This window comes from Hemitrygon akajei, chromosome 27, assembly GCF_048418815.1.
Source record: "Hemitrygon akajei chromosome 27, sHemAka1.3, whole genome shotgun sequence".
In the NCBI taxonomy this organism is placed as follows: domain Eukaryota; kingdom Metazoa; phylum Chordata; class Chondrichthyes; order Myliobatiformes; family Dasyatidae; genus Hemitrygon; species Hemitrygon akajei.
In genome coordinates, this window is record NC_133150.1 from 10,875,128 (window position 1) to 10,898,784 (window position 23,657).

A 23,657-nucleotide genomic window follows, 5' to 3' on the forward strand; every position below is an offset into this window, starting at 1 on the left:
GATGATGAGTAGTAAATAATAGAGTCCTAGAGAGATACAGTGTGGAAACATGCCCTTCAGCCCAGTGAATCTAAGCTGATCATCATACATAATCCCTTTAATTGTTTTGTTCTCCCCATATTTCCATAAACTCCCCAAGACAAAGTAAGGGTGACTTATGGTGGTCAGTAACCTACCTTCCCACCCATCTTTGGGATATGGGAGGAAATTGAGGCAGCCAGCAAAGCTCACGCTGTCACCGAGAGAACATGTAAAATCCACACAGACAGTACCCGAGGTGAGGATTCAACCCCAGTCTCGAGCAGCTTTACCAGCTGATCATTGACATTTTGCAAAATTCACCCAAAACTGCTGAATAAAACAACAGTGACCTTATCCTGAAAGTTAAATGTTTTCATTTCCTCCATTCTCTCTAATTTTTATTTGTTTCTATACTCTCTCTATTTCTACTTGTATTTCACATATGTTCTACCTTTCCTGTCTTCCTTTAAATTTGATGTGTTTAATACAATTTCTGAATTTTCATTTGGATTCCAAGATGCACGTGGAAGAGAAAGCAGCTTGAAGTACATAATCAAAAAAGATGGGAAAAGCCAGTTCTAGTGTCTTTTTTTCTTGCATTTAATCAAGTATTACACAAAGGCAGGTCACATTACTGTGATCCTCTGTAAGGCAGGAAACGATGGTTGCAATCTGACAAGTTGTATGAATTAAAACTCTAGTGATTTGTAAAGTTTTCTCAGGCTCACAATACCCACTATCAGAAAGACATGTTGATGCACCATCAATAACTCTCAGAGGTGTGAGGCGAGAGATAGGCTTTTATTAACTGGAAGAAAGCACTGTCAGCAGCAAGAGACCATCACACAACATCCTGGAGACTGAGGGAGGAGCAGTGCCTCTAATTGCCTTTATACAGGGGTCTGTGGGAGGAGCCACAGAAGCAGTCAGCGGGGGGGGGGGGGGGGGGCGTGTCCAGACAGGTATCTGTAGTTCACCACACATGTCAACAACTATATGGGAATGCTGGGTCTTGCAACACCCTCTCCATGTACACCCCATTTTGGCTTGAACCAACACTCAGAGACCACTTTATCAGGTACACTTATACCTATAAGCCTCGTTAATGCAAATATCCATTCAGCCAATCATGTGGCAGCAACTCAATGCATAAAAGCATGCAGACATGGTCAAAAGGTTCAGTTGTTGTTCAGACCAAGCATCAGAATGTGGAAGAAATGTGAGATTAGTGATTTTGACTGTGGAATGATTGTTGTGCTAGACGGAGTGTTTGAGTATCTCCTGGGATTTTCGCAAACAGCACCCTCTGGAGTTTACAGAGAATGGTGCAAAGAAACAAAATACATCCAGTGAGGGGCAGTTGTGTGGGCAAGTGTGCCATGTTAATGATAGATGACAGAGGCGACAGTAACCATATGTTGCAATAGTGGTGTGCAGAAGAGCATCTCTGAAAGCACAACACGTTGAGTCTTGAACTGGATGGGCTGCTGCAGCAGAAGAAGATCACACTGGCATCCAAGGGGTATCTAATAAAGTGGCCACTGAGTGTTTACTGTTTCTTTATCATCCCTGCAGTACAATCTTGACAGTTTATGAGAACAAATATAGGCTGCAAGTTTTATAAAACTAGCACTTATTTTTTTAAGGGCAATTAAGACTGGGATATGAATTCTGGGCTAGCTAGTGATGCCCATACTTTAATAATATCATACTGCACGAAAAATTAAATCCCCTGATACATTGGATTCTCAACTTACCTGCAACACAAAGTTGGAAGTTTTTTGAAGATCTCTGTTAATTGTATCTCGAAAGAAGTTAGTCCAAAAATCCAAAACATTTATGTTATGAAAATTCAGATTTTGAACCTTAAACTGGATTCCGGTTAATTGGAACACATCGGGATCAGTACATTTTGGCCCAATTAAGTGGCTGTCACAATTAGCCAAAGTTTCATGGAAATAGTTAAAATGGTATAAAAGAGACAAACTGAGTTACAAATTATGTAGTTAAATGAAATACAAAACAAATTTTAACGGGACAGCTTTCTATTGTGAGGCTGTACCCTCTGGTCCTACACTTTCCCACTGTTGAAAACGTTCACTCCATGTCCTCTCTATCTAGACGTTTCTATATTCAGTAGGTTTCAATGAAATTTTCCTTTAATCTTCTATACTTCAATGAGTACAGGCCCAGAGTACTTGAACACTCATCAAACACTCCATATATGTTCATCCTTTCACTCCCGGATTACTTACATAAATCTCCTCTGGATTCTCTCCAATGTCAGCTTATCCTTTCTTAGATATGGGTCAAAAACTGCTCACAATACTCCAATGATGGTCTGACCAATGTCTTATAAAGCCTCAGTATTACATCTTTGATTTTATATTTTTATCCTCTTGAAATGAATGCTAACATTGCACTTGCCTTCTTTACAACACACTCAACTTGCATTTTGTCCTTTAGCTCATCCTGCACTAGGACTCCTAAATCCCTTTGCACCTCCAATTTCTGAATCTAGTCCCCATTTAGTAAATAATCTCGGCCTTTATTCCTTCTGCCAACATGCATGACCATAAACATCCCAACGCTCTATTCCATCTGCTATTTCTTTGCCGATCCTTCTGCAGACTGCCTGCATCCTCAACACTACCTGCCCCTCCACCTATAACATGTAGCATGAACTATAGAGGATCCAGTACCGACCCCTGTTGAACACCATTATTCACTGGCATCCAGCTAGAAAATTCCCATTTTGCTCCTGCACATTGGCTAATCTTTGGTTCATGCTTGTATCTTTCTGTAATACCTTGGGCTCTTATCTTGTTTAACATCCTTATGTGCTGTACTGTATACTCTCTCTTTTGCTTTTTTACTGTCTTTGAATTCCCTTGTTAGTCATGGTTGCCTCATCCTGCTGTTAGAATGCTTCTTTTTGGATGAACTGATCATGTGTCTTCTGGTTATCTCTGCCTCTGTCCCCATCCAATCAATTTTGGTCAACCCCTCCCTCATGCCTTTGTACTCAACTTGAATACTGATATATCTGATTTTAGCTTCTTCCTCTCAAACTGCAGGTGAATGTAGTATTCATGTACATTTCTACTTCTGACTTTGTTTGGATTTGGTGGAATTGTATAAGTTGATAAACACCAGACATTGTGGAGAACCACCCCAAACGTTGACACCTGTCTGGTTTTTGGTTTGAATATGTAATTTTGATTTAGTATTAGAAGTTTAGATAAGCTGGTTCTAAAAATGGCAGTCCAAATTGTAATAATTGAAATTTTGCTCTGCTCTGTGTTAGATTTGCAAAGAACATCGTTTTAGGTGATAATCAATTGCTAACTTGCCCTTACTATAAAGAGTTAATATTATAAAACAGGGAGAATAGATTTCTGGAGTCCCACAACACTTTGCACAACATCTACTTACAATAAGACAGCCTCCTTTCCATATTCTGTTGTGTAGTAAATCAGATTTACTGCACTGATTTATAGCTACAGCATGCTTGGAGCCGTTCCATAGCAGGTGAGTAATGTGAAGCTAGCAAACGGAGCTAAAGATGAGGTAATCTGATGCACAAGTAACTTTTAAAATGTGCAGAAATAGGATGGGAAGCTAAGACCGGATTTTTTTTCTTTCCACCAATAATTTTGCCTCATGTTTGAGTTAAACGAATATTCAATTGAAAAGTATTGAAAGCATACAAATGTTTTTCCGGTTTCAGCTTGTTCTATTACCACTCAGCTTGAAGTGACAATATTTATCTCAGAGAAGTTATGTAAGTACTCTGAAATGAAGTAGAAACACTGATTTTGAGGATCAGTTCTGTGGAAAATCATATTTGTGTATTTCTGTTTGGTGCTTGGTGTTAATTCAACAATGGTGTCATGAACACAGTAACAGTAAAGGTCACAAAATACCTCCAATCTCTGCAAACTCTGCCTCATGCAATTCTGACTAGACAAAACAGTCTTGTGAATGCAGGATAAATGTTGCCTCTTTTTCTGTTAGGCAGAAGAAAGGCATGGGAACATAGAAGAACGTTTAAGACAACTGGAGAGCCAGCTAGAAGAAAAAAATCAAGAACTTGGACGGGTAGGTTATATATTGTTAATGAGAGAAAACTGGGCCCCTTGTTTAACTGAAAATACCTTACAGGAATCTGTATTTAAATATGATCCTTTTATGTGGTAATCACTTGATTTCGTGCTTAAGTCAGCTTTTCACAATGCAATCAACTTTGATCCGGAGTTCCCAACCTTGGGTCCACAGACCCCTTGTTTAATGGTATTGCTCCAGGGCAGAAAAAAGGGCTGTGAGCCCTTGCCTTAGATGATTGAAAAACTGAAAAGAAAATATATTTATTCATTAAAAGTAATACAGATGTCTTCCTTCAAGGGTATCATATGATATACAAGCATATCTTTCTGAGGTTCATAAAACTGCTCATATGTCAACACAGCCTGTGTATTTGGCACAAGTTTGTCACAAGTGAACCAATTAGTTGTATTTTTATTGAACTTGCATGTTGAGAAAATGGTTTTGCAAGGAAGAAATAGATATGAAGGTAATGAGTAGATTTGTAACTCACAGACTCCTGAAGAATCATATTAATGACAGCTTACAAAAACTGAACAACAGAATAAGTAACAGTGACAAGAAATTTGCTGTTTAGTAAACTGGAACCCTGAGCAGATCCCATATCGAATCAGCAGCTAATTATGTTGTTATACAGTACATTAGATAGGATTTATTTCCAACCAGTATGTATTCAACCAGATTAATTTATAGTTAACATAGTTCATATTTTAAAAGTCTCAAATCTTGTTGGAAGACATTAGGACATAAGTTAGGGGTGGGAAGCTAAAAAGAAAATGAACAAATTTGGGAAGACACCAAAGTTTGTCCTCTGTTATATATACACTAAAAACTTAGTTAGTGACTTGTCTGTAACCAAATTTCAGAAGGATAGTTCAATGCACATATGTTGGTATATTAAATGTTCAACCCATACGGTGTTTAAATTTACATTCCATATTATTTTTGGATTTTTTTTGAGACAAGAAAATATGTAACCCAAAGATATAATTTTGAAAAATGTTGTACAGAGTAAAGGTTGGATGACAGATTTTCAATGATAAAATACAAAATGCTGAAGCAGAGGATGGGACTTCCTTGAACTGAAACAAATTTAGTGGTGAAAATTCATAGAGGGTGTATGATGGGGTTGAGGCACTGGATATAAAGGTGTAAGGATTAATTCTACTTTAAGTAGTATAGCCTCTCTCAGTGGTTGTTACCTGAGTATTCCCTTATCTTTTTAGCTTTTGTTTCAAACTTTCAGCTTCTATGATGTTTACTTTTACACTGTTTCTGGCTTTACTTGCTCAGAATTGTGTGACCAAACAGATAAAGGCAATGAGCCATTCTCAGCGGGCATCAAAAATGAACAATAATGCTCAGCTTCATAAAAACAACACATTGGTTCAATTTACAAAAGTGAATAATTATAACCATGTCCCAATTCAAAATAAAAATTAACATCAGAGCAATGAAGACTGGTTTATTGAACTGATGGTTGTTTACCATGTTGCATAGACTCTTAAACATTTTGATACCTCAATATTGATCCAGCTGTATCAACTTATCATATCTGGATTTACGATGTATGTCAATGATTTGAACTATGGTACTAATAGTTTCTGGCTAGATTTGCTGGTAGTGTTGAGGAAACAAAGAGCCTCCAGAGAGACTTAGATAGTTTAGGGGAATGGGCAAAGAAGTGGCAAGTGAAATACAATGTTGGAAAGTGTATGGTCATGCACTTTGGTGGAAGAAATAAATGGACAGACTGTTACTTAGATGGGGAGAGAATTCAAAAGGCAGAGATGCAAAGGGACTTGGGATTTCTTGTGCAAGGTACCCTAAAGGTTAACCTCCAGGTTGAGCTGGTTGTGAAGAAGGTGAATGCAATTGTTGGCATTCATTTTTAGAGGTATGGAATATAAGAGCAGGGATGTGATGTTGAGGCTCTATAAGGCATTTGTGAGACCACACTTTTTTTTATTGTATGCAGTTTTGGGCCCCTTATTTTAGAAAGGATATACTGACATTGGAGAGGGTTCAGAGAGGATTCATGAGAAAGATTCCAGGAAAGAAAAGGTTACAGTATGAGGAACATCTGGCAGCTCTTGGGCTGTATTTTCTGGAGTTCAGGAGAATGAGGGGGATCTCATAGAAACATTCCAATGTTAAAAGGCCTGAACAGACTAGATAGGGCAAAGTTATTTCCCATGGTAGGGGATTCTAGGACAAGAGGGCACGACTTCAGGATCGAAGGACGTCTTTTTAGGACTGAGATGTGGAGAAATTACTTTAGTCAGAGGGTGGTAAATCTGTGGAATTTGTTGCCACAAGCAGCTGTGGAGGCCAAGTCATTGGGTGTATTTAAGGCAGAAATAGATAGGTTCTTGATTAACAAGGGCATCAAAGGGTATGGGGTGAAAGTAGGGGAGTGGGGATGATTGGAAGAATCGGATCAGCCCATGATTGAATGGCAGAGCAGACTCAATGAGCTGAATGGCCTACTTCTGTTCCTATATCTTATGGTCTTATGGATTTTGGATATACTCAAACTGTTTTCATACTGTGAAACTTAAAAGTGCCAGCCAAGGAAAAGAACAAAGGGACAAAGGTTTATAACTAATCCATCTTAATAGAAGAGATTACATTATAAAAGAATTGTAGGATTGAGGTATAAAGGTAAGCAGAACAAATAATGCAAATATGTATGGCAAGTAAGTGGTAATTATCTAGAGCTGAAGGTGAATGTAAATTTAGAGCTTTATGATTGCAACAGTACATATTATGAATATATAAGCAAGGTGATTATGTAATTGGACCAATACACTTGAACAGAAAATCCTACATAAAGTAGTAGATACGGCTCAGTCCTTCACGGGTAAAGCCCTCCTGCCATTGAGCACATCTACACGGCATGTTATCGCAGAAAAGCAGCATCGACTTTTCAGGAACCCCCACCACCCTAGTCTTGCTCTCTTCTCACTGCCACCATCAGGAATAAAGTACAAGAGTCTCAGGCCTCTCACCATCAGGTTCAGGAACAGTTATTACACCTCAACCATCACTCAAGGACAACTTCACTCAACAGCACTTGCCTCATCACTGAACTGTTCCCACAACCTCACTTTCAAGGTCACTTCATCTCATGTTCTTGATATTTATTGCTTATTTGTTTATTATTATTATTATTTATTTTGGTAAGCTTGTTGTCTTTTACATGCTGGTTGAGTGTGCTCACAAGAAAATGAATCCCAGGGTGGTGTATGATGACATATATGTACTTTGATAATAAATTTACTTCTTAATTTTTGAACTTTTTAAACCCAAAGATAGTGTTTGGATCCAAGTATGGTAAGTTGTGAGTTGTGTCACCAAAGTATATATTTTAGATCATTCTGGGGCAAGATCTAAGCAGCTGCTTTAAGCCAAAATAGGTATGCATCCAAGGGAATTTAACTAATGACAACCCCTTTATGACTGCAGGCTCGACAACGAGAAAAGATGAATGAAGAGCATAACAAACGTTTGTCAGACACTGTGGATCGACTGTTGTCAGAGTCAAATGAAAGACTTCAGCTTCATCTAAAGGAACGAATGGCTGCTCTTGAAGAGAAGGTACCAGGAAGAACCTCTGTTAGCTGTTTGGTGAACAGTGTTCTGAAGTGAATAGTGCGATCAGCAAAGAGCTGGCATTTTAAAATAGGTCCCTAACTCATCTTAACACAAATCTGATAAAAAAAAATCAAAGGAAAAGAAGCCCACATCATACTCATTTCTCCCTTGTCGTGATCTCGGTGTGTGGAATGAATCATGCAGTAATTGCATGATTACTTTAGCTCTGGAAACAAATGCAGGCAAAGTAATTGACATGAATTCATGATTTGTTCAAACATATCTCTTCCACTTCCCACAGCATTGACGATATGCAGTATTAATGATTTATTAATGTGTTTGTCAGTGTTGTTCTCACATTCAGAAATGGTGGTAATGATAAGCTACAGGCTGGTGACCTTTTCATCAGTAATAAGGAAACAACAAGAAACTACTGTAGGGATAGGATTTATAATCATTTGGAAGGGCAGGAAATGATTATGGGGAGTCAATATGGTCTGTGGACAGGAAATTATGTTTCACAAATCTGACTGAGTGTTTTGAGGAGGTTAGTAATGAAACTGATGAAAGTAAGGCAATCGATGTGGTGTACTTGGGGTTCAGCAAGGCTTTTGACAGGGCCTTATGTGGCACATTATTCAGTAGAGTTCAAGGAGTTTTAGCAAGCTCAATCTAAAATTGGTCTGGTGTTAGGGTATTGTGAAGGATTGTTTAGTCTAATCAGTCATGTGTAGTAGGGTTCAGTGCTGAAACCTTCACTGTCATTATATCTAAATGACTTGGATGGAAATGCTTATAATAAGTAATTTTGGCTGACAACATGAAGATCAGAGTTGTAGATACTGAGGATGGCCCTCTAAGGATACAGAGGGACCTACTGCAGATCATCAGGAGAATTAGCCGAGTGCTGGCAGATGTGATTTAATCCAGATGAGTGGGAGGCAATTCATCTTGAGGTCATCTAATACTGGCCAGACATTACTTGGGAAAAACTTGAGAAGCATTGATGTACAGAAGGACCTTAGGATGCAAGTTTTAAAGCTCCCTCAAAATGTGACAAAGGCAGATAGGCTACTGGTGAAGGTAGTTGGCTTGTGTGCCTTTTTATAGGCAAGGTTATTGAGTAAAAGAGTTCAGCTGCCTGAGACATTAGTTTGGCCACACTTGGAATTTGTCTGCAGTTCCTTTCACCATGATAATGAAGAGATGTTCTTTTTAACATGCTAGAAATATTGCAGAGAGATTCATAAAGGTGCATCTCTGGAATGGAGGGCTTCGGTTGCATATTGAGATTGGATAGGCTGGGATTGTTCTCAGTGGAGTGTGGGGGACTGATGGATGACGTTATGAATGAATTCAAGATTGTTTAATGTCTTTTCCAGTACTCAAGTGTAAAGGAGACAAAATAATTGTTGCTCCAGATCGGATGGAGCACAATAAAAAACACCATAAGAATACAATTAGGCAGGATGGTTGAGTGCTCCTCTTGTGGGATGTGGAAGGCAGGGAGACCTCTAGTGTCCCTGACGACTACAACTGCGGTAAGTGCATCCAGCTACAGCTTCTAACAAACCGTATTAAGGTGTTGGAGCTGGAACTGGATAAACTCCAGATCATTCGGGAGGCTGAAGGGGTCATAGATAGGACATATTGAGAGGTAGTTACACCCAGGGTACAGGACACAGGTAACTGGACTGGGTGACAGTCATGAAGGGGGAAGGGGAAAGGGATTAAGGAGTCAGTGCAGAGTACCCCTGTGTCCATCCCCCTCAACAACAGATATATCATTTTGGATACTATCGGGGGGGGGGGAGGGGGGGGGATGACCTAATAGAGGAAAGTCTTAGTTGTCAGGTCTCTGGCACTGAGCCTGCCTCTGTGACTCAGAACAGAAGGGGGGAGAAGAGGCATGGTGTGGTGATAGGGATTCATTAGTTAGGGGAACAGACAGGAGGTTCTGTGGGCAAGGACAAGATTTCCAAATGGTCTGTTGCCTTCTGGGTGCCAGGGTCCGGGATATCTCGGATCGAGTCCTCAGCATTCTAAAGTGGGAGCATGAGCAGCCAGAGGTCATGGTCCATTTAGGTACCAATGACATGGGTGGGATGATTGATGAGGTTCTGCATAGGCAGTTCAGGGAGTTAGGTGCTAAGTAAAAGGGCAGGACCTCCAGGGTTGTGACCTCAGGATTGCTACCTGTGCCACATGCTAGTGAGGCCAGAACTAGGAAGATTTTACAGTTTAATATGTGGTTAAGGAGTTGGTGTAGAAGGGAGAACATAAGATTTTTGGATCATTGGGCTCTCTTCCAGGGAAGGTGGGACCAGTACAGAAGGGATGGTTTGCACCTGAACTGGAGGGGGACTAATATCCTAGCGGGAAGATTTGTTAATGCTGCATGGTGGGGTTTAAACTAGAGTTGCAGGGGGATGGGAACCAGAGTGCCAGAACAGTTAGTGGTCAGATTGTGAAGGTAGACGTTGGTAAGACTTCAGACAAAGTTAGGAATCAAAAGGTTGAGTGTGGAGTGACTGCTGTCTTGAGCTACATATATTTCAATGCAGAGATTATGGTATGAAAGGCAGATAATAGTGCTGAAGATGAGGTAGCTGGTTCACAAACAGAGGCAATGTGTAGTGAGGAAAGGCTGTAGATAGGGTGAAATTGCAGTCAACAGGATGAGTTGCAATGTAAAAGGTGGACAAAATCGAAAAGGATGAATACAGGACTGAAAGTGTTGAATAAGGAATAAGGTTGATGAACTTGCAGCACAGTTGCAGATTGGCAGGAATGATGTTGCAGGCATCACTGAATCATGGCTGAAAGATTACAGCTGAGAGCTTAATGACCAAAGAAAAAACATTGTATCAAAAGCATAGGCGTGAAGGCGGAGGGGGTGGTGTTGCTCTGTTGGTAAAAAAAATTAAAACAAATCATTAGAAAGAGGTGACATGGGGTTAGAAGGTGTTGAATCATTTTGGATAGAGCTAAGGAACTGCAAGGGTAAAAAGACCCTGATAGAAGTTGTATATAGACCCCCAAACAGTAGAAGAATGGGGTTTACAAATTATAACGGGCGATAGAAAATGAATGCCAAAAGGGCAATGTTACAGTAGTCGTGGGTGATTTCAATATGCAGGTAGATTAGAAAAATCAAATTGGTGCTGAATTACTGGGGGGAAAATTCTAGAGTGCCTACAAGATGGTTTCTCAGAGCAGGTTGTGGTTGTGCCTACCAAAGGATCAGCTATTCTGGATTGGGTGTTGTGCAATGAACTAGAATTGATTAGAGAACTTAAAGTAAAAGTATCCTTAGGGTGGAGTGATCATAACATGATTGAATTCACCCTGAAACTTGAGGAGAAGCTGAAGTCAGATATATCAGTATTACAGTGGAGTAAAGGGAATTACAGAGGCATGAGAGAGGTGTTGGCCAGAATTGATTGGGAAAGAACACTGTCAGGGATGATGGCAGAGCAGCAATGGCTGGAATTTCTCAAAGCAATTCGGAAGGCACGTGGTATATGCATCCCAAAGAGGAATAAGTATTCTAAAGGAAAGATGACAGATCTGTGATTAACAAAAGAAGTCAAAGCCAATATAAAAGCCAAAGAGAGAGCAAGAATCAGTGGGAAGTTAGAGGATTGGGAAATTGTTTAAAAACCAAAAGAAAGCAAATAAAACATCATTAAGAAGGTGAAGATGGAATACAAAAGTAAGCTAGCCAAAAATATTAAAGAGGGTACCAAAAGTTTCTTCAGATTCATGAAGTGTAAAAGAGAGGTGAGAGTGAATATCGGACCACTGGAAAACAATGCTGGAGAGGTAGTAATGGGGGACAATGAAATAGCAGAAGAACTGAATAAGTATTTTTCATCAGTCTTTACTGAGGAAGACACTAGCAATGGATGTTCCAGGTGTCAGAGGACATGAAGTGTGTGAAGTTATCTTAACCGGAAAGCAGATTTTTGAGAGACTGAAAGGTCTGAAGGTAGATGACTCACCTGGACCAGATGGTGTACATTCCAGAGTTCTGAAAGAGGTGGATGAAGAAACTGTGGAGGTATTAGTAATCATATTTCAAAAATCACTAGATTCTGTAATGATTCTGGAAGACTAGAAAATTGCAAATGTCACTCCACTCCTGAAGAAGGGAGAGAGGCAGAAGAAAGGAAATTATTGGGCATTTAGCCTGACTTCAAAGGTTGGGAAGATGTTGGAGTTGATTATTAAGAATGAGGTTTCAGGGTACTTGGAGACGCATGATAAAATAAGCCATTGTCAGCATGGTTTCCTCAAGGGAAAATCTTGCCTGACAAATCTGGTAGGATTCTTTGAAGAAGTAACAAGCAGGATAGGAAAGATGAATCGGTTGATATTGTGTACTTGAATTTTCAGAAGGCCTTTGATAAGGTGCCACACACAAGGCTGCTTAACAAGCAACAAGCCTCTGGTATTACAAGAAGGATTCTAGCATGGATAAAGCAGTGGATGACTGGCAGGAGGCAAAGAGTGGGAATAAAGGAAGCCTTTTCTGACTGGCTGGCAGTGACTAGTGGTGTTCCACAAGATTCTGTGTTGGGACCGATTCTTTTTATGTTATATGTCAATGATTTTGATAGTGGAATTGATGGCTTTGTTGTAAGGTTTGCGGATGATATGAAGATAGGTGGGTGGGCAGGTAGTTTTGAGGAAGCAGAGAGGCTGCAGAATGACTTAAATTAGGAGAATGGGCAAAGAAATGGCAGATGGAATACAATGTCAGGAATTGTATGGTCATGCACTTTGATAGAAGAAATTGCTAATTTTCACAATGGAGAGGAGATACAAAACCTGAGGTGCATAGGGACTTGGGAGTCCTTGTGCAGGATTATCTAAAGGTTAATTTGCAGATTGAGTTGGTGGTGAGGAAGACAAATGTAATATTAGCATTTATTTCAAGAGGGCTAGAACATAAAGGCAAGGGTGTAATGTTAAAGCTTTATAAACTGCTGGTGAGGCCTCACTTGGAGGTTTACGCCCCAATCTTAGAAGGGATATGCTGAAACTGGAGTGCGTTCAAAGGCAGTTAATGAAAATGATTCCAGGGTTAAATGGGTTATCATATGAAAACGTTTGATGGCTCTGAGCCTGTATTCACTGGAATTCAGAAGAATGAGGGGTGACCTCATTGAAACCTATCAGACGATGAGCAGCCTTGATAGATTTGATGTGGAGAGGATGTTTTCTATGATGGGAGGAACTAGGACTGGAGGACACAGCCTTAGAATAGAGGGGTGTCCTTTTAGAAAGGAGATGAGGAGGAATTTCTTTAGCCAGAGAGTGGTGAATCTGTAAAATTCTTTGCCAAAAACAGCTGTAGAGGCCAAGGTTTTATGTATATTTAAGGAAGAAGCTGATAGATTCTGGATTGGTCAGGGCATGAAGGGGTACAGGAGAAGACAAGAGATAGAGACTGAGAGGAAAATTAGATCAGCCATGATGAATTGGCGGAGCAGACTCAATGGGCCAATTGGCCTAATTCTGCTCTTATATTTTATGGTCTTATATTAATAAAAGTTCAAAGTAAATTGATTATCGAAGTACATATGTTTCAAATGAGATTCATTTTCTTGTGCGCCATGACAGTTAAGTACAAGAAGCGCAATAAGGGCAATAAGCGCAAGAAGGTGCAAAAAATCACACCCAATAGGACAGAAAACCAATGTGCAAAATAAAGCCAACACACTGTGCAAATACAAAAAGAAAGAGAAAACAAAGAAACAGTTACAATAAAGAATTAATTAATTAATTGCTAAGCAATGAGTATCAAGAATATGAGTTGAAGATTCCTTCAGTGTGAATCCATTGGTTGGAGGAACAGTTCTGTGTAGGGACAAATGAAATTATACCCTCTGGTTTAAGAGCCTGATGGTTGAGGGGTAATAACCATTCCTGAACCTGTGCAAGTCCTGAGGCTGCCATACCACCTTCCTGATAGCAACTGCGAGAAGAGAGCACGGCCCGGATGGTGGAGGTCCTTGATGATGGATGCTGCTTTCCTATGATAGCGCTCAATGCTGGGGAGGGATTTACCCCGATGTACGACACAAACACAATAAATGGTAGTTTATATACATAGATTGATTGGAACGTCCATAAGGAGAAGCGAGGCACGGGAGTATCTGAACATAAGATGACTGACAGAAAGTGATAAAGTAATGATGGTTGAGGGTGCGGAGGGGTGGACTAGTGGGTGGAAGTATTGATCAGCCTTACTGCTTGGGGGAAGTAACTGTTTTTGAGTCTGGTGGTTCTCGTGTGGATATTATGTAGCCTCATCCCTGATGGGAGTGGGCATGGTAAATGGGATCATTCCTGATGTTACTGGCCCTTTTATGTATCTTTATATATATATATTTATCTGTGATGGCAATTAGGCTGTTGCCGGTGATACGCTGGGCAGTTCTGACTACCTTTTGTAGAGTCTTCCTGTGTGCCATACCAGGCAGTGATATAGCTTGTTAGGATGCTCTCTACTCTGCAACTGTAGAATCACATGAGTATGGTTTGCATAGTCCAGCTCCCTTCAGTCTTCTTAGAAAGTAGCAGTGTTGGTGAGCTTTCTTGTTTGTGCACAGTGTGTTCTGGGACATGCGTGGTGCGAGACATGCACTCCCAGGTGTTTGAAGCTGCTGGCATTTTCCACTGCTGTACTGTTGATGTAAAGGAGATGGGGGGTGTGAGTGTTGCGAGTTCTCCTGTGGTCAATAACCATCTCAATTTGTCTTATTGACGTTGAAAAAAAGATTATTTGTCTGGCACCAGGCCTTCCTTCCTTGTTTTACAGCGGTTGGCACCCAGCTTAATGGTGCATTACCACCACCTTCTGCTCCGGAGTGTGGATCAAATGATAGACTTACATTCTAAATCCCTTCACCCATTCACACACTCTGACACACACACACACACACACGCACGCACGCACGCACGCACGCACGCACCCCTCTCCCCCGCCCCCCCAATCTACGCTTTATCCTTTCTTCTTTGGCCATCCTAGTACCCTATTCCTGCTTATCCATCATATCCTATAAAAACCCCTGTATCCCTTAAGAAAGCTAAAAGTACCCTGACCTGTGCCCTCTCACCCATGCCCAATAACCCTTTTAATGTGAATTCCTGCACCCCCAATTCTCTTAGATTAATTCTCATCATCTCTCTCTGTATCCCATACTTCTGCAACTCAGAACTACATGTTCTACTGACTCCTCTTCCTGACATTCCTCACACAATCCTGTCTGGTGTTTCCCTATCATTTTCAATGTTTTGTTTAGTCCACAGTGCCCCAGCCTTAACCTAGTCCACAGTTTCCTCTCTTCTGTATCCACTGCCTACCCTAGTAGCTGTAACACTCTTTTGTATTTGATATAAATGCCTCCCTTTCCCCTCTCAGTCCCATCTTTCTTGCCACATTTGGAAGATTCTTTCCCAGATTATACACTTAGTCTCTGCTTTGCTGATACTAATAGAATTAGAAAGGGTTGGATCATTTAAATTTCTGGGAGTTATATTTGATTCACGGTTAACATGGGCAGACCATATCAGGATAGTTGAGGAGAAATGTAAAAAAGTAATAAATGTGATGAGATGTTTGACTGGTAGGGAGCAAGTTGTTAAGCATTGAAGAGAATGTATGTGGCTTTAGTAAGATCTGTGTTGGACTATGGAAATGTAGCATATGGATCAGCAGCTAGGTCTCTTATAAGGAAACTGGATGTGATTCAGGCTCAGGTTTTAAGAGTGTGCAGTGGGGCTTTTAAAACATCACCAATATCAGCCCTACAGGTAGAATTGGGAGTAATGCCTTTGGAGCTAAGAAGGAAGCAATTGATGGCAAACTACTGGGCTAATTTGCAGGGGCACAGTATTGCAGGAGTGCTGGGAGAATGGGAAGTTTCAGAGGGATAACTTTAGTCAGGTAGGGAATGATACTGCTAAACAATGTGGAGTATTTGATCTAAGGATAAGTCCTTCAGTAGTTTATCCGGTTGAGGCTCCATGGAAGATTGTATGGCCTGACATAGACTGGCATTTGTTAGAGATAAAAAGCAAAGGAAAATATAAAACTGATTTGGTAAGTGCATTTAACTATCATGTGATGGAGATGTATACACTTAAATATAGCCCCTTAAATATAGCCAATGAACCGGCCTCAACTGTTTCCTGTGGCAGAGAATTCCATAGATTCACCACTCTCTGTAGGAAAAACTTCTTCACACAGAGAGTGGTGAATCTGTGGAATTCTCTGTCACAGGGAACAGTTGAGGACGGTTCATTGGCTATATTTAAGAGGAAGTTAGATATGGCCCTTCTGGCTAAAGGGATCGGGGGTATGGAGAGAAAGCAGGTACAGGGTTCTGAGTTGGATGATCAGCAATGATCATACTGAATGGCGGTGCAGGCTCGAAGAGCCGAATGGCCTACTCCTGCACCTATTTTCTATGTTTCTATTTTCTATAGTGGATATACTCAGATTTATATGGATGCTGCTAAGGAACCTGAAACAGAAGTGACAGGGTTTGGGGTGGCTATACCAGCAAAAGAAATTGGAATCAGCAGAAGAACATCTAATAATTAGGAGTGTATACAGTGGAGACGTTGGCAGTTTCGGTTGCGTTGCAATGGGTGGAAAAAGCTAGACTAGTCAAAGTGTTGATATGCTCAGATTCATCCTCAGTTCTAGCAAGTTTAAGATCTTTTCACTCAAACAGCCAGCAAGATGTACTTTATGAAGGCCTTCAGCAAGAGTTGAAAATCAAGGAGGTCAGGTTAAATTTCTATGGGTTCCAGCTCATTTAGGGATAAAGGGGAATGAGAGGGTGGATGAGTTGGCAAAGAGGGCGTTAAAGAAAGAAAATATAGAAATGCACACTAATATCAGCAAAGCAGAGGTTAAGTGTATAATCTGGCACCAGTCCTCAATCTCTTCTATTTCCTCTCCATGGACCATCTAATCGTTACTAGTGAAGAGCCCACCACTACTATGTCATTGGTGAACTTGACAATATAATTAGTCGTGTTTGGCCAAGCAGTCATGTGTGAGCAGAGTGTACAGCAGTGGGCTCAGAACACAGCTCTGGAGGGCACCCGCTTTGAGGAGGTTGAGGAGGGAGGAGCGGTTGTGCATCCTGACCATCTGATGTCTGTTTGTTAGGAAGAGGTTATATAAAATAGAGTTCTATGAAATATATGTGAGAGAGAAGTTTACAAAATTCTAAGATGCATAGATAGACTAGCTAGTCACTGTCTTTCTCTGAAGGTAAGTAATTCTGAAACTAGCGGATAAAGAGTTAAGCTAAGGGGGGAAATATTTAAAAGAGATCTGTGGAGCAAGTTCTCCCACACACAGAATGGAAAGTATATGCAACTAGTTGCTAGAGGAAGTTGTAGAGGCAGTTTCAACAGCAGCATTTGCAAGTACTTTTGGACAGAGGCATTGATAGGAAAGGAAATGAGGTGCGTGTGCCAGTGCAGGAAAATTGGATTAGCACAGAAAGGCGTTTCAGTCAGCATGCATGAGTCGGGCCAAAGGGCCTATTTCTGTACACTTCAACTCTGTGAGTCTATATATGCAGTGTTACATTAGTATTGACTTTCACAACAAAGTTTTTCAACGAAATTAGAACCTTTTAACTCTGGCAATTATTTTCATTGGATAGCATCTGTTAATTAGGCACCATCTGCTCCATGGCTTCTTGCCATCACTGGAATACTCACTGATGTTTATAACTTGGTGGTTGTCCGTCATGTCTGACTATGACAGGAAACATGCGCAGGGGAGTTTTAAAAGTGAAACAGCCACAGCACTGGGGCAGTTCCACTCTCTCGACCTCAGAAGTCAGTTCAAAAGGTACGAACAAGTGTCACAAACTGGGGTTTTCCTTGGTTGTTGTGGATGGCTGTGATGTTTTCCGGGCCTTGTTATGCCCCTTGCTCTCTGCAGAGCTTTGTTGTATCACCTTCCTGAACATTGGGTCTCACTGTAGATCTCACCCGCCCAGTCTGTCGGAATGGACTTTGACAGACATGTCCCTGTCTCACCAGGCTGTGAGGCCACTGGCCATCCTCACCTTGTTTAGCCCGTCTGTCAAAGTCGTGTACTGTGTTGTGGCTGTTGTCACATGCAAACAGCTACTCGGAGCCACAGGTAAGAGCTGAGTGTCTGGTGAGGACCACAGGTGACTGAGCTGTCCTGGAATGGACATAACAAGCCCCTTTACCAGAGGTGCTACCCATCCCCATACACTGCTGTCTATAATATATTCCCATATTATGGCAAAATAGAAAAAGGGTTATTAATACATCATCAGACATGGGTGAGATATATTCTGGAATATTATAAAAAGTGTAATTATGTTTACAGTGATTTCCACAAATACACAAATGCGTGGTGCAGTGAAAAACTTACTTGCAGCAACATCACAGCTTAATTGCATTATGTAAGTAGCATTCATGAGAAAAATTCATGCATTTTACACAATATTGTACAAGGAGGAATATAATTAGAGCAAAAAAAAAGCCAAGTTCATTGTGGTCAAGAGTTGCTATCCTGAGTTAGAGTTGTACAGTGTGGGTCAAGAACTGAATTGTTGAAGTGAAGTACCTGTTCTTGATGATCAGTTTGGTCAACATACTTCAGAAATAATGAAAGCATATGAATCAACCTTTCTAATATATAAAAATATAAAGTGGGATTGAAGTGACTGAGGTCTTTTAGTGATAAGGCTCAGCCAGATGAAGGGTGAATGTGTAAAGACTTATGAACTTTCTATCGAGAAGGGGAGAGATTTCTGAGAAAAACACCCTTCCCTGATGGCAGATAAAGGGTCTAAGTGAAGGTCGTTAACAGATTTAAGAGGGGAATGTTCTCTATAACTGTCAAGTGGGATTTTGAAAACATTTCCTGTTTATCCCCTTGCAAAGGCATGGAAAGAAATTTGTTTTAACATCAGCAGTGGCCCATCTTGAACACAAATGGTGAATGTCTCCCATTCTAATTTTTACAAACTTGAAATTAAAGTCAAAATCTATCTAACTTTTTATGGCCCTTGTACTTTATTGTTGCAATTTGCTTGTTCACCTTCATATTACTTGGCCATAGGGTAAGCCTGAATAACACCATATGTTGAATGAGATGCTGTCATCCAATTAACAGTGAAAAGAAATATGGAACTCTAATTGTCTTTGATTATTGCCTTTTCTGCTTAGCTATTTATTTTTCCGATTCACTGCCAGTTTTTCATTCTATTTTTCAAGTGTGTTTACAATCCAGGTGTCTAATCTTATTGTTTAGTACTTGTATAGAGTATTCAGTCTCATGTTCATTTTAATTGCAGATCCAAAGAGTTTAAACAATAAGTATTGTTGATTCCCAGTGTTCCTCACATTATAAATATTGCAATTTTAGAAAACTCGTGAGCGAGTTCATATAGTAAGGCCAAATTATGATGACCAAGGATTTAAGATGTACAAAACAAGCAAAATTGATTTTATAAATGCAAGAGAAGTCTGCAGATGCTGGAAAAACAAAGCAACACGGATTTAACAGGGGTATGTGATTTTGTGATAAGAGGGGAGTTAAAATTGATTTTATACTTCCTTCTCGATCATCTAACTTCAGACTTTTGGAGGAATATTGAAAAGAAGACCATCTGGTGCCTCTGAAGTGGGGTTGTCTCTGTGCATCCTGTACATGATCACTGTTTAATGCAGCACAGATTTCAGCTGTTTCCCATCAGACATAACATAGGATTGTCTACTGTTTAGTTTTTGTTTGAAAGGAATTGTGAGATGCAGGTAACTGAAAAGTAATTCAATGCAATTTTAAGATTTGCTCTTATGAAGTTCAATAAATGACTTGATTTATAAATGACAACTATTACAAGTTATTTTAATAGTAGTAGAAATTGTTAGCTGACACTAGCAGAGCAGCCTCAAGGAATAAAGAGTAGATGAAGATACTGTGTCAGCATAAGTAAACCAGATAAAGGGTTTAATATACTTTGATAAATGCCCTCAAGTCATTCTCAGGAATATTTTAGAGATGATGCATATTCTCCGAAGACTTTACCTAGTATCTTACACATGTACCTCTCCTAACAATGATAACATTTCATTCCTAATCTTCCCTCTTCAGCCTCCAACCCAAGACTCAAACCAGGCAACGACTTTGTGTTCAGCCATCAAATACAACAAAATCTATGAACTTTTTCCTTTCCCTTTTCTCCTCAGGCAACTCCTTGACCCTTGATATCCCAATAGCAACCTTGTTTTAATATTCAGTGCCATTAACACCTAGCATGTTAATGAAATTATCTCCATCTAAACCTTTACTCGCCCAGTCCCTTCATTGAGCAAGTTTTGGCCTATCTATCCCTTCCTCTCACATGACTAACAACAATAATGCCCACTTTGTTCCTTCCTGAAATGACAAGATTTCAAGTCATCTTCCTCTGCGCTGGCAGTTGTACTTCATCTTCCAGTGTTCATGGCCAACTATTCCCTTTGCTTCTCTCCATTGGCTGAAATGCCTTTTACACTCTCTATGCATACAGTTACATATTGCCCATACGACTTCATTCCTTCTCCACACTAGTGCTCTCAAAAACTGAGATACATCTTTTTATGCCAGCAATATATCCATTCACTTTCCTTGTTCACTGTGAGGAGCTTGTTCATTCTCAATGTGACTGCGTGAGTTTCCTGCAGATGCTCTGGGTTTCTCCCACAGTCCAAAGACGTAGCAGTTAATGGGTTAATTGGTCAGTGTAAATCGTCCTGTGATTAGGCTAGGGCTAAATGGATGGGATGCTGGGTAGTGTGGCTCATTGGGCTGGTAGGGCCCATTCAACATGTTATTTCTATATAATAAGTAGATTGATAGATAAATAACAGTTTTGCCATGCCCTCCTTTTTCACCATTACTCTAGTTCCTACTCTAAGTCTTCTCATTGTTTCTTTATGCTTTGCTCCCTTCTTTCTCCTCATCCAACATTGTTCTCAGCCCTAGCTAACCCTTTCCCACTTTGATTCTGTCTACTGTAACCTCTAACTTTGCACAAACAGAATACAACTAAAACTATCTTATTCAATCATATAGTTTTAGATCGTTTATAAAGTGATTAACAGAAATAAAATCCTTTAGCACTTTAACCAGAAAAATACTATTGCAGAACCAAAGATGAAGATTTTTAAAGAGTAACTAAAATTTCAATTAAAGCGTTGATCTTAAGGGGAAGCTAAATAGGGATGAAAGAGGCAGAGAGATGTTAGGTAGGAATTGGACAGAACCTATTAGATAATTGAAGGCAGGCATGCCAGTGGTGGGATAGGCAGCTTTAAGAATGCAAAATAGGTCAGAATTTGGAGGAAAACAAAATTCTTTGAGGGTTGTTGAACTAGTAGGTTCTTGAAATAAGTATATTTTGAAATACTGTAGGTATTCAAATGAAACCTTTACATTTCCTCATCTTTTTCTCTCAATTTCTTGTTGGAGGAGATGAGTAAGTAGCATTTCTCTGATAGATCAGCCTCTAAGTATTAGACTGAATATTTAATATAATACAAAGCCTTACATGGCTTTGCATTAAATTTATTTCAGAAATTGATACCACTCTACAAGACTGCAGTGTTCATTGCTGTGTTTGAGATTACATTAGATCTTGTCGAAAAATTTATTAAAAGCTGCCCAAATCATGCACTTTGATAGCAAACGGCCATCTCATTCAAGAATTTTTTGTTTTACTTTTCCAGAACACGTTGATACAAGAAGTGGAAAATACAAGAAAACAACTAGAAGAATATCATCAAGACAAGGTAAGATGGTCATTGATACTTTGGGCAACTGTGTGTGCTGTATCAGTGTTTATTTCTTCTCTTGAATGTGTCTTATCCAAGGGTTAGCTTTAGAATGGAGTTTAGCAACCAACACTGTATGGTCACAGGGATGGCAAGTGGCAGTGTGGCTGAGAATTCACTAAACAAGTTATTTTCTGCATCTTGATTTTAATAATATAGTGATAGAATGACTTAGGCGGCCCAAGGTGACCATAGAACAAAATGATCAACGTAAGCAGTCCCTGTATCTTGTTCAGGAGTATAAATTAAGCACCATTTTCAGAAGATGTTTCAGAACCTTTTGAGATGTATTACTTTTGTTTGTTTGCTCAATGTAAAATTATTTCTCTTGTGTTTAGTAGAATAAAACAAAATGTTTTCCTGCTTTAGTCATCTATCTTTTGTTTAGCAATGTGCTAAAGCTCCTTTTTAAATGTTTACATTGTTTGAATATTAAATCAACATTGTAATACATCATCAGCTCTCGAAAGCCATTAAATGTAATTATGCTGACGTAGCTGATGTGGTCTAACTGCCTGAATCTTAACTGCAGATTGATTTGTGATTGCATAATGTGTACACGGAGATCAAATGTTCCTTATACAAATCCTTTAACTATATTAATATATTTTAATCTATATTATATAAATTATATAATATATATATAATTTACTATATTTGAATAGGTATATTCATCATTTATCTACAAACAGTAAAAAAATCAACCAAACATTCATGTTCCTCAAGTTACAGACATTAAAACACTAAATATTCAACAAACATACTTAACTAAAAGCACGCACAGATCATACCTGCCCAAGGGTCATGTGCATCACTTGCCTTAAAGAAAAGAAGAGAGACCGAGCTTCGTACATATGCTTCCTATATACCCAGATTATTTGAAAGTGCACACCAGGCGGCTATCTAATAGGAAAAGTGGCTACAGTTTCTAAACTAACCAATCATGATGGAAGCGAGTTTCAACAGACAGAACAAGGTATGCCCCCCCACCCCCCCCCCCCCACCCCATAGGACAACTCAGCTATAAAACTTAGTTTTCCTTGGGGACTATTGTAATGGAAGTTTAGATTAAAAAAACAACATAAATATAATGAATGACTGGGCCCTATTGCAAAGGTTCAGCCACTTAACATCTTTTCATGCCATTAACTTCTCCAGAAGTATGATTTTCCAATTTCCAATATCCTTTAATTCCTCTTATTCAGTAGATCTTGGTTTTCTGGCATTTATAGAAAGTTGCTTTTGTCTATATATAACTTCCTATAACTATTTGGGATGTTATGGAAAGGTATTTATGAACACAAAGATTAGTAATTTGTTTTTTATTGTCACATGTACCAAGGAACAATGAAAAGGTTAGTTTTGCATGCCATGCATACAGATATTTCAGATGTAAGTACAAGAGGCAAGGCAATAGCAGGAGAAGATAGTGTTACAGTTACAGTTAAAGAGGAGTACAATAAAGGTAAACTAATACCTTTATTGGTAAGCAAGGCCTTGACATGATAGATTGAGATATCAAGATTTAATCTTTATCATCCAAAAGATTTGTTCAATCATCTTTTGACAGCAGAGAAGAAGCTGTCCTTGAGCCTGGTGGTGTGTGCTTTCAAGCTTTTGTATCTTTTGCCCGGTGGAACGGGGGAAAAGAGAGAATCACTGGACTGAATAATTTATTTAGTTACTCTGCCACTTTATTTTTGTCTTTGTTATAAATTATCCTCTTTCTGATGACTGGATGTCCTATTTCACACAGGAGAGGCTGGCAAATGAAATAGGAAAGTTAAGGGCTGAAGTGGAACAGCTGAAATTAAAGACAGGAGCTTTTGCAGAAAGTGTTCATCCACGGTAATTCATCAACCTTGTTCTTGAGAGGGTCATTTTCTTGTTGTTTATTTCCTTTACTAAGTTGTCTTCAACACCATGTGTTCATTTTCCATTGTCAATATCTATGCTGCATTCTACTTAAGACACAGCAATTAACTGGTTCTTTTGCCAGGCAGAAGTATCAGTGCACCTCCATTGAGAAAAGCAGAAGA

At 39.5% G+C, this 23,657-nt stretch overlaps 1 protein-coding gene across 8 annotated transcripts in view; it reads left to right on the top strand.

Annotated features, from left to right (window-relative positions):
* ppfia4 (PTPRF interacting protein alpha 4) overlaps positions 1-23,657 on the top strand; it is a 682,729-nt gene that overhangs the window by 587,011 nt on the left and 72,061 nt on the right. For all 8 annotated transcript variants that reach the window (XM_073030364.1, XM_073030363.1, XM_073030366.1 and 5 more), the window contains 4 exons: positions 4,039-4,122; positions 7,594-7,725; positions 21,514-21,576; positions 23,375-23,466. In XM_073030364.1, the coding sequence (XP_072886465.1) occupies positions 4,039-4,122; positions 7,594-7,725; positions 21,514-21,576; positions 23,375-23,466 (371 nt within the window). The remainder of the gene's footprint in view (positions 1-4,038; positions 4,123-7,593; positions 7,726-21,513; positions 21,577-23,374; positions 23,467-23,657) is intronic.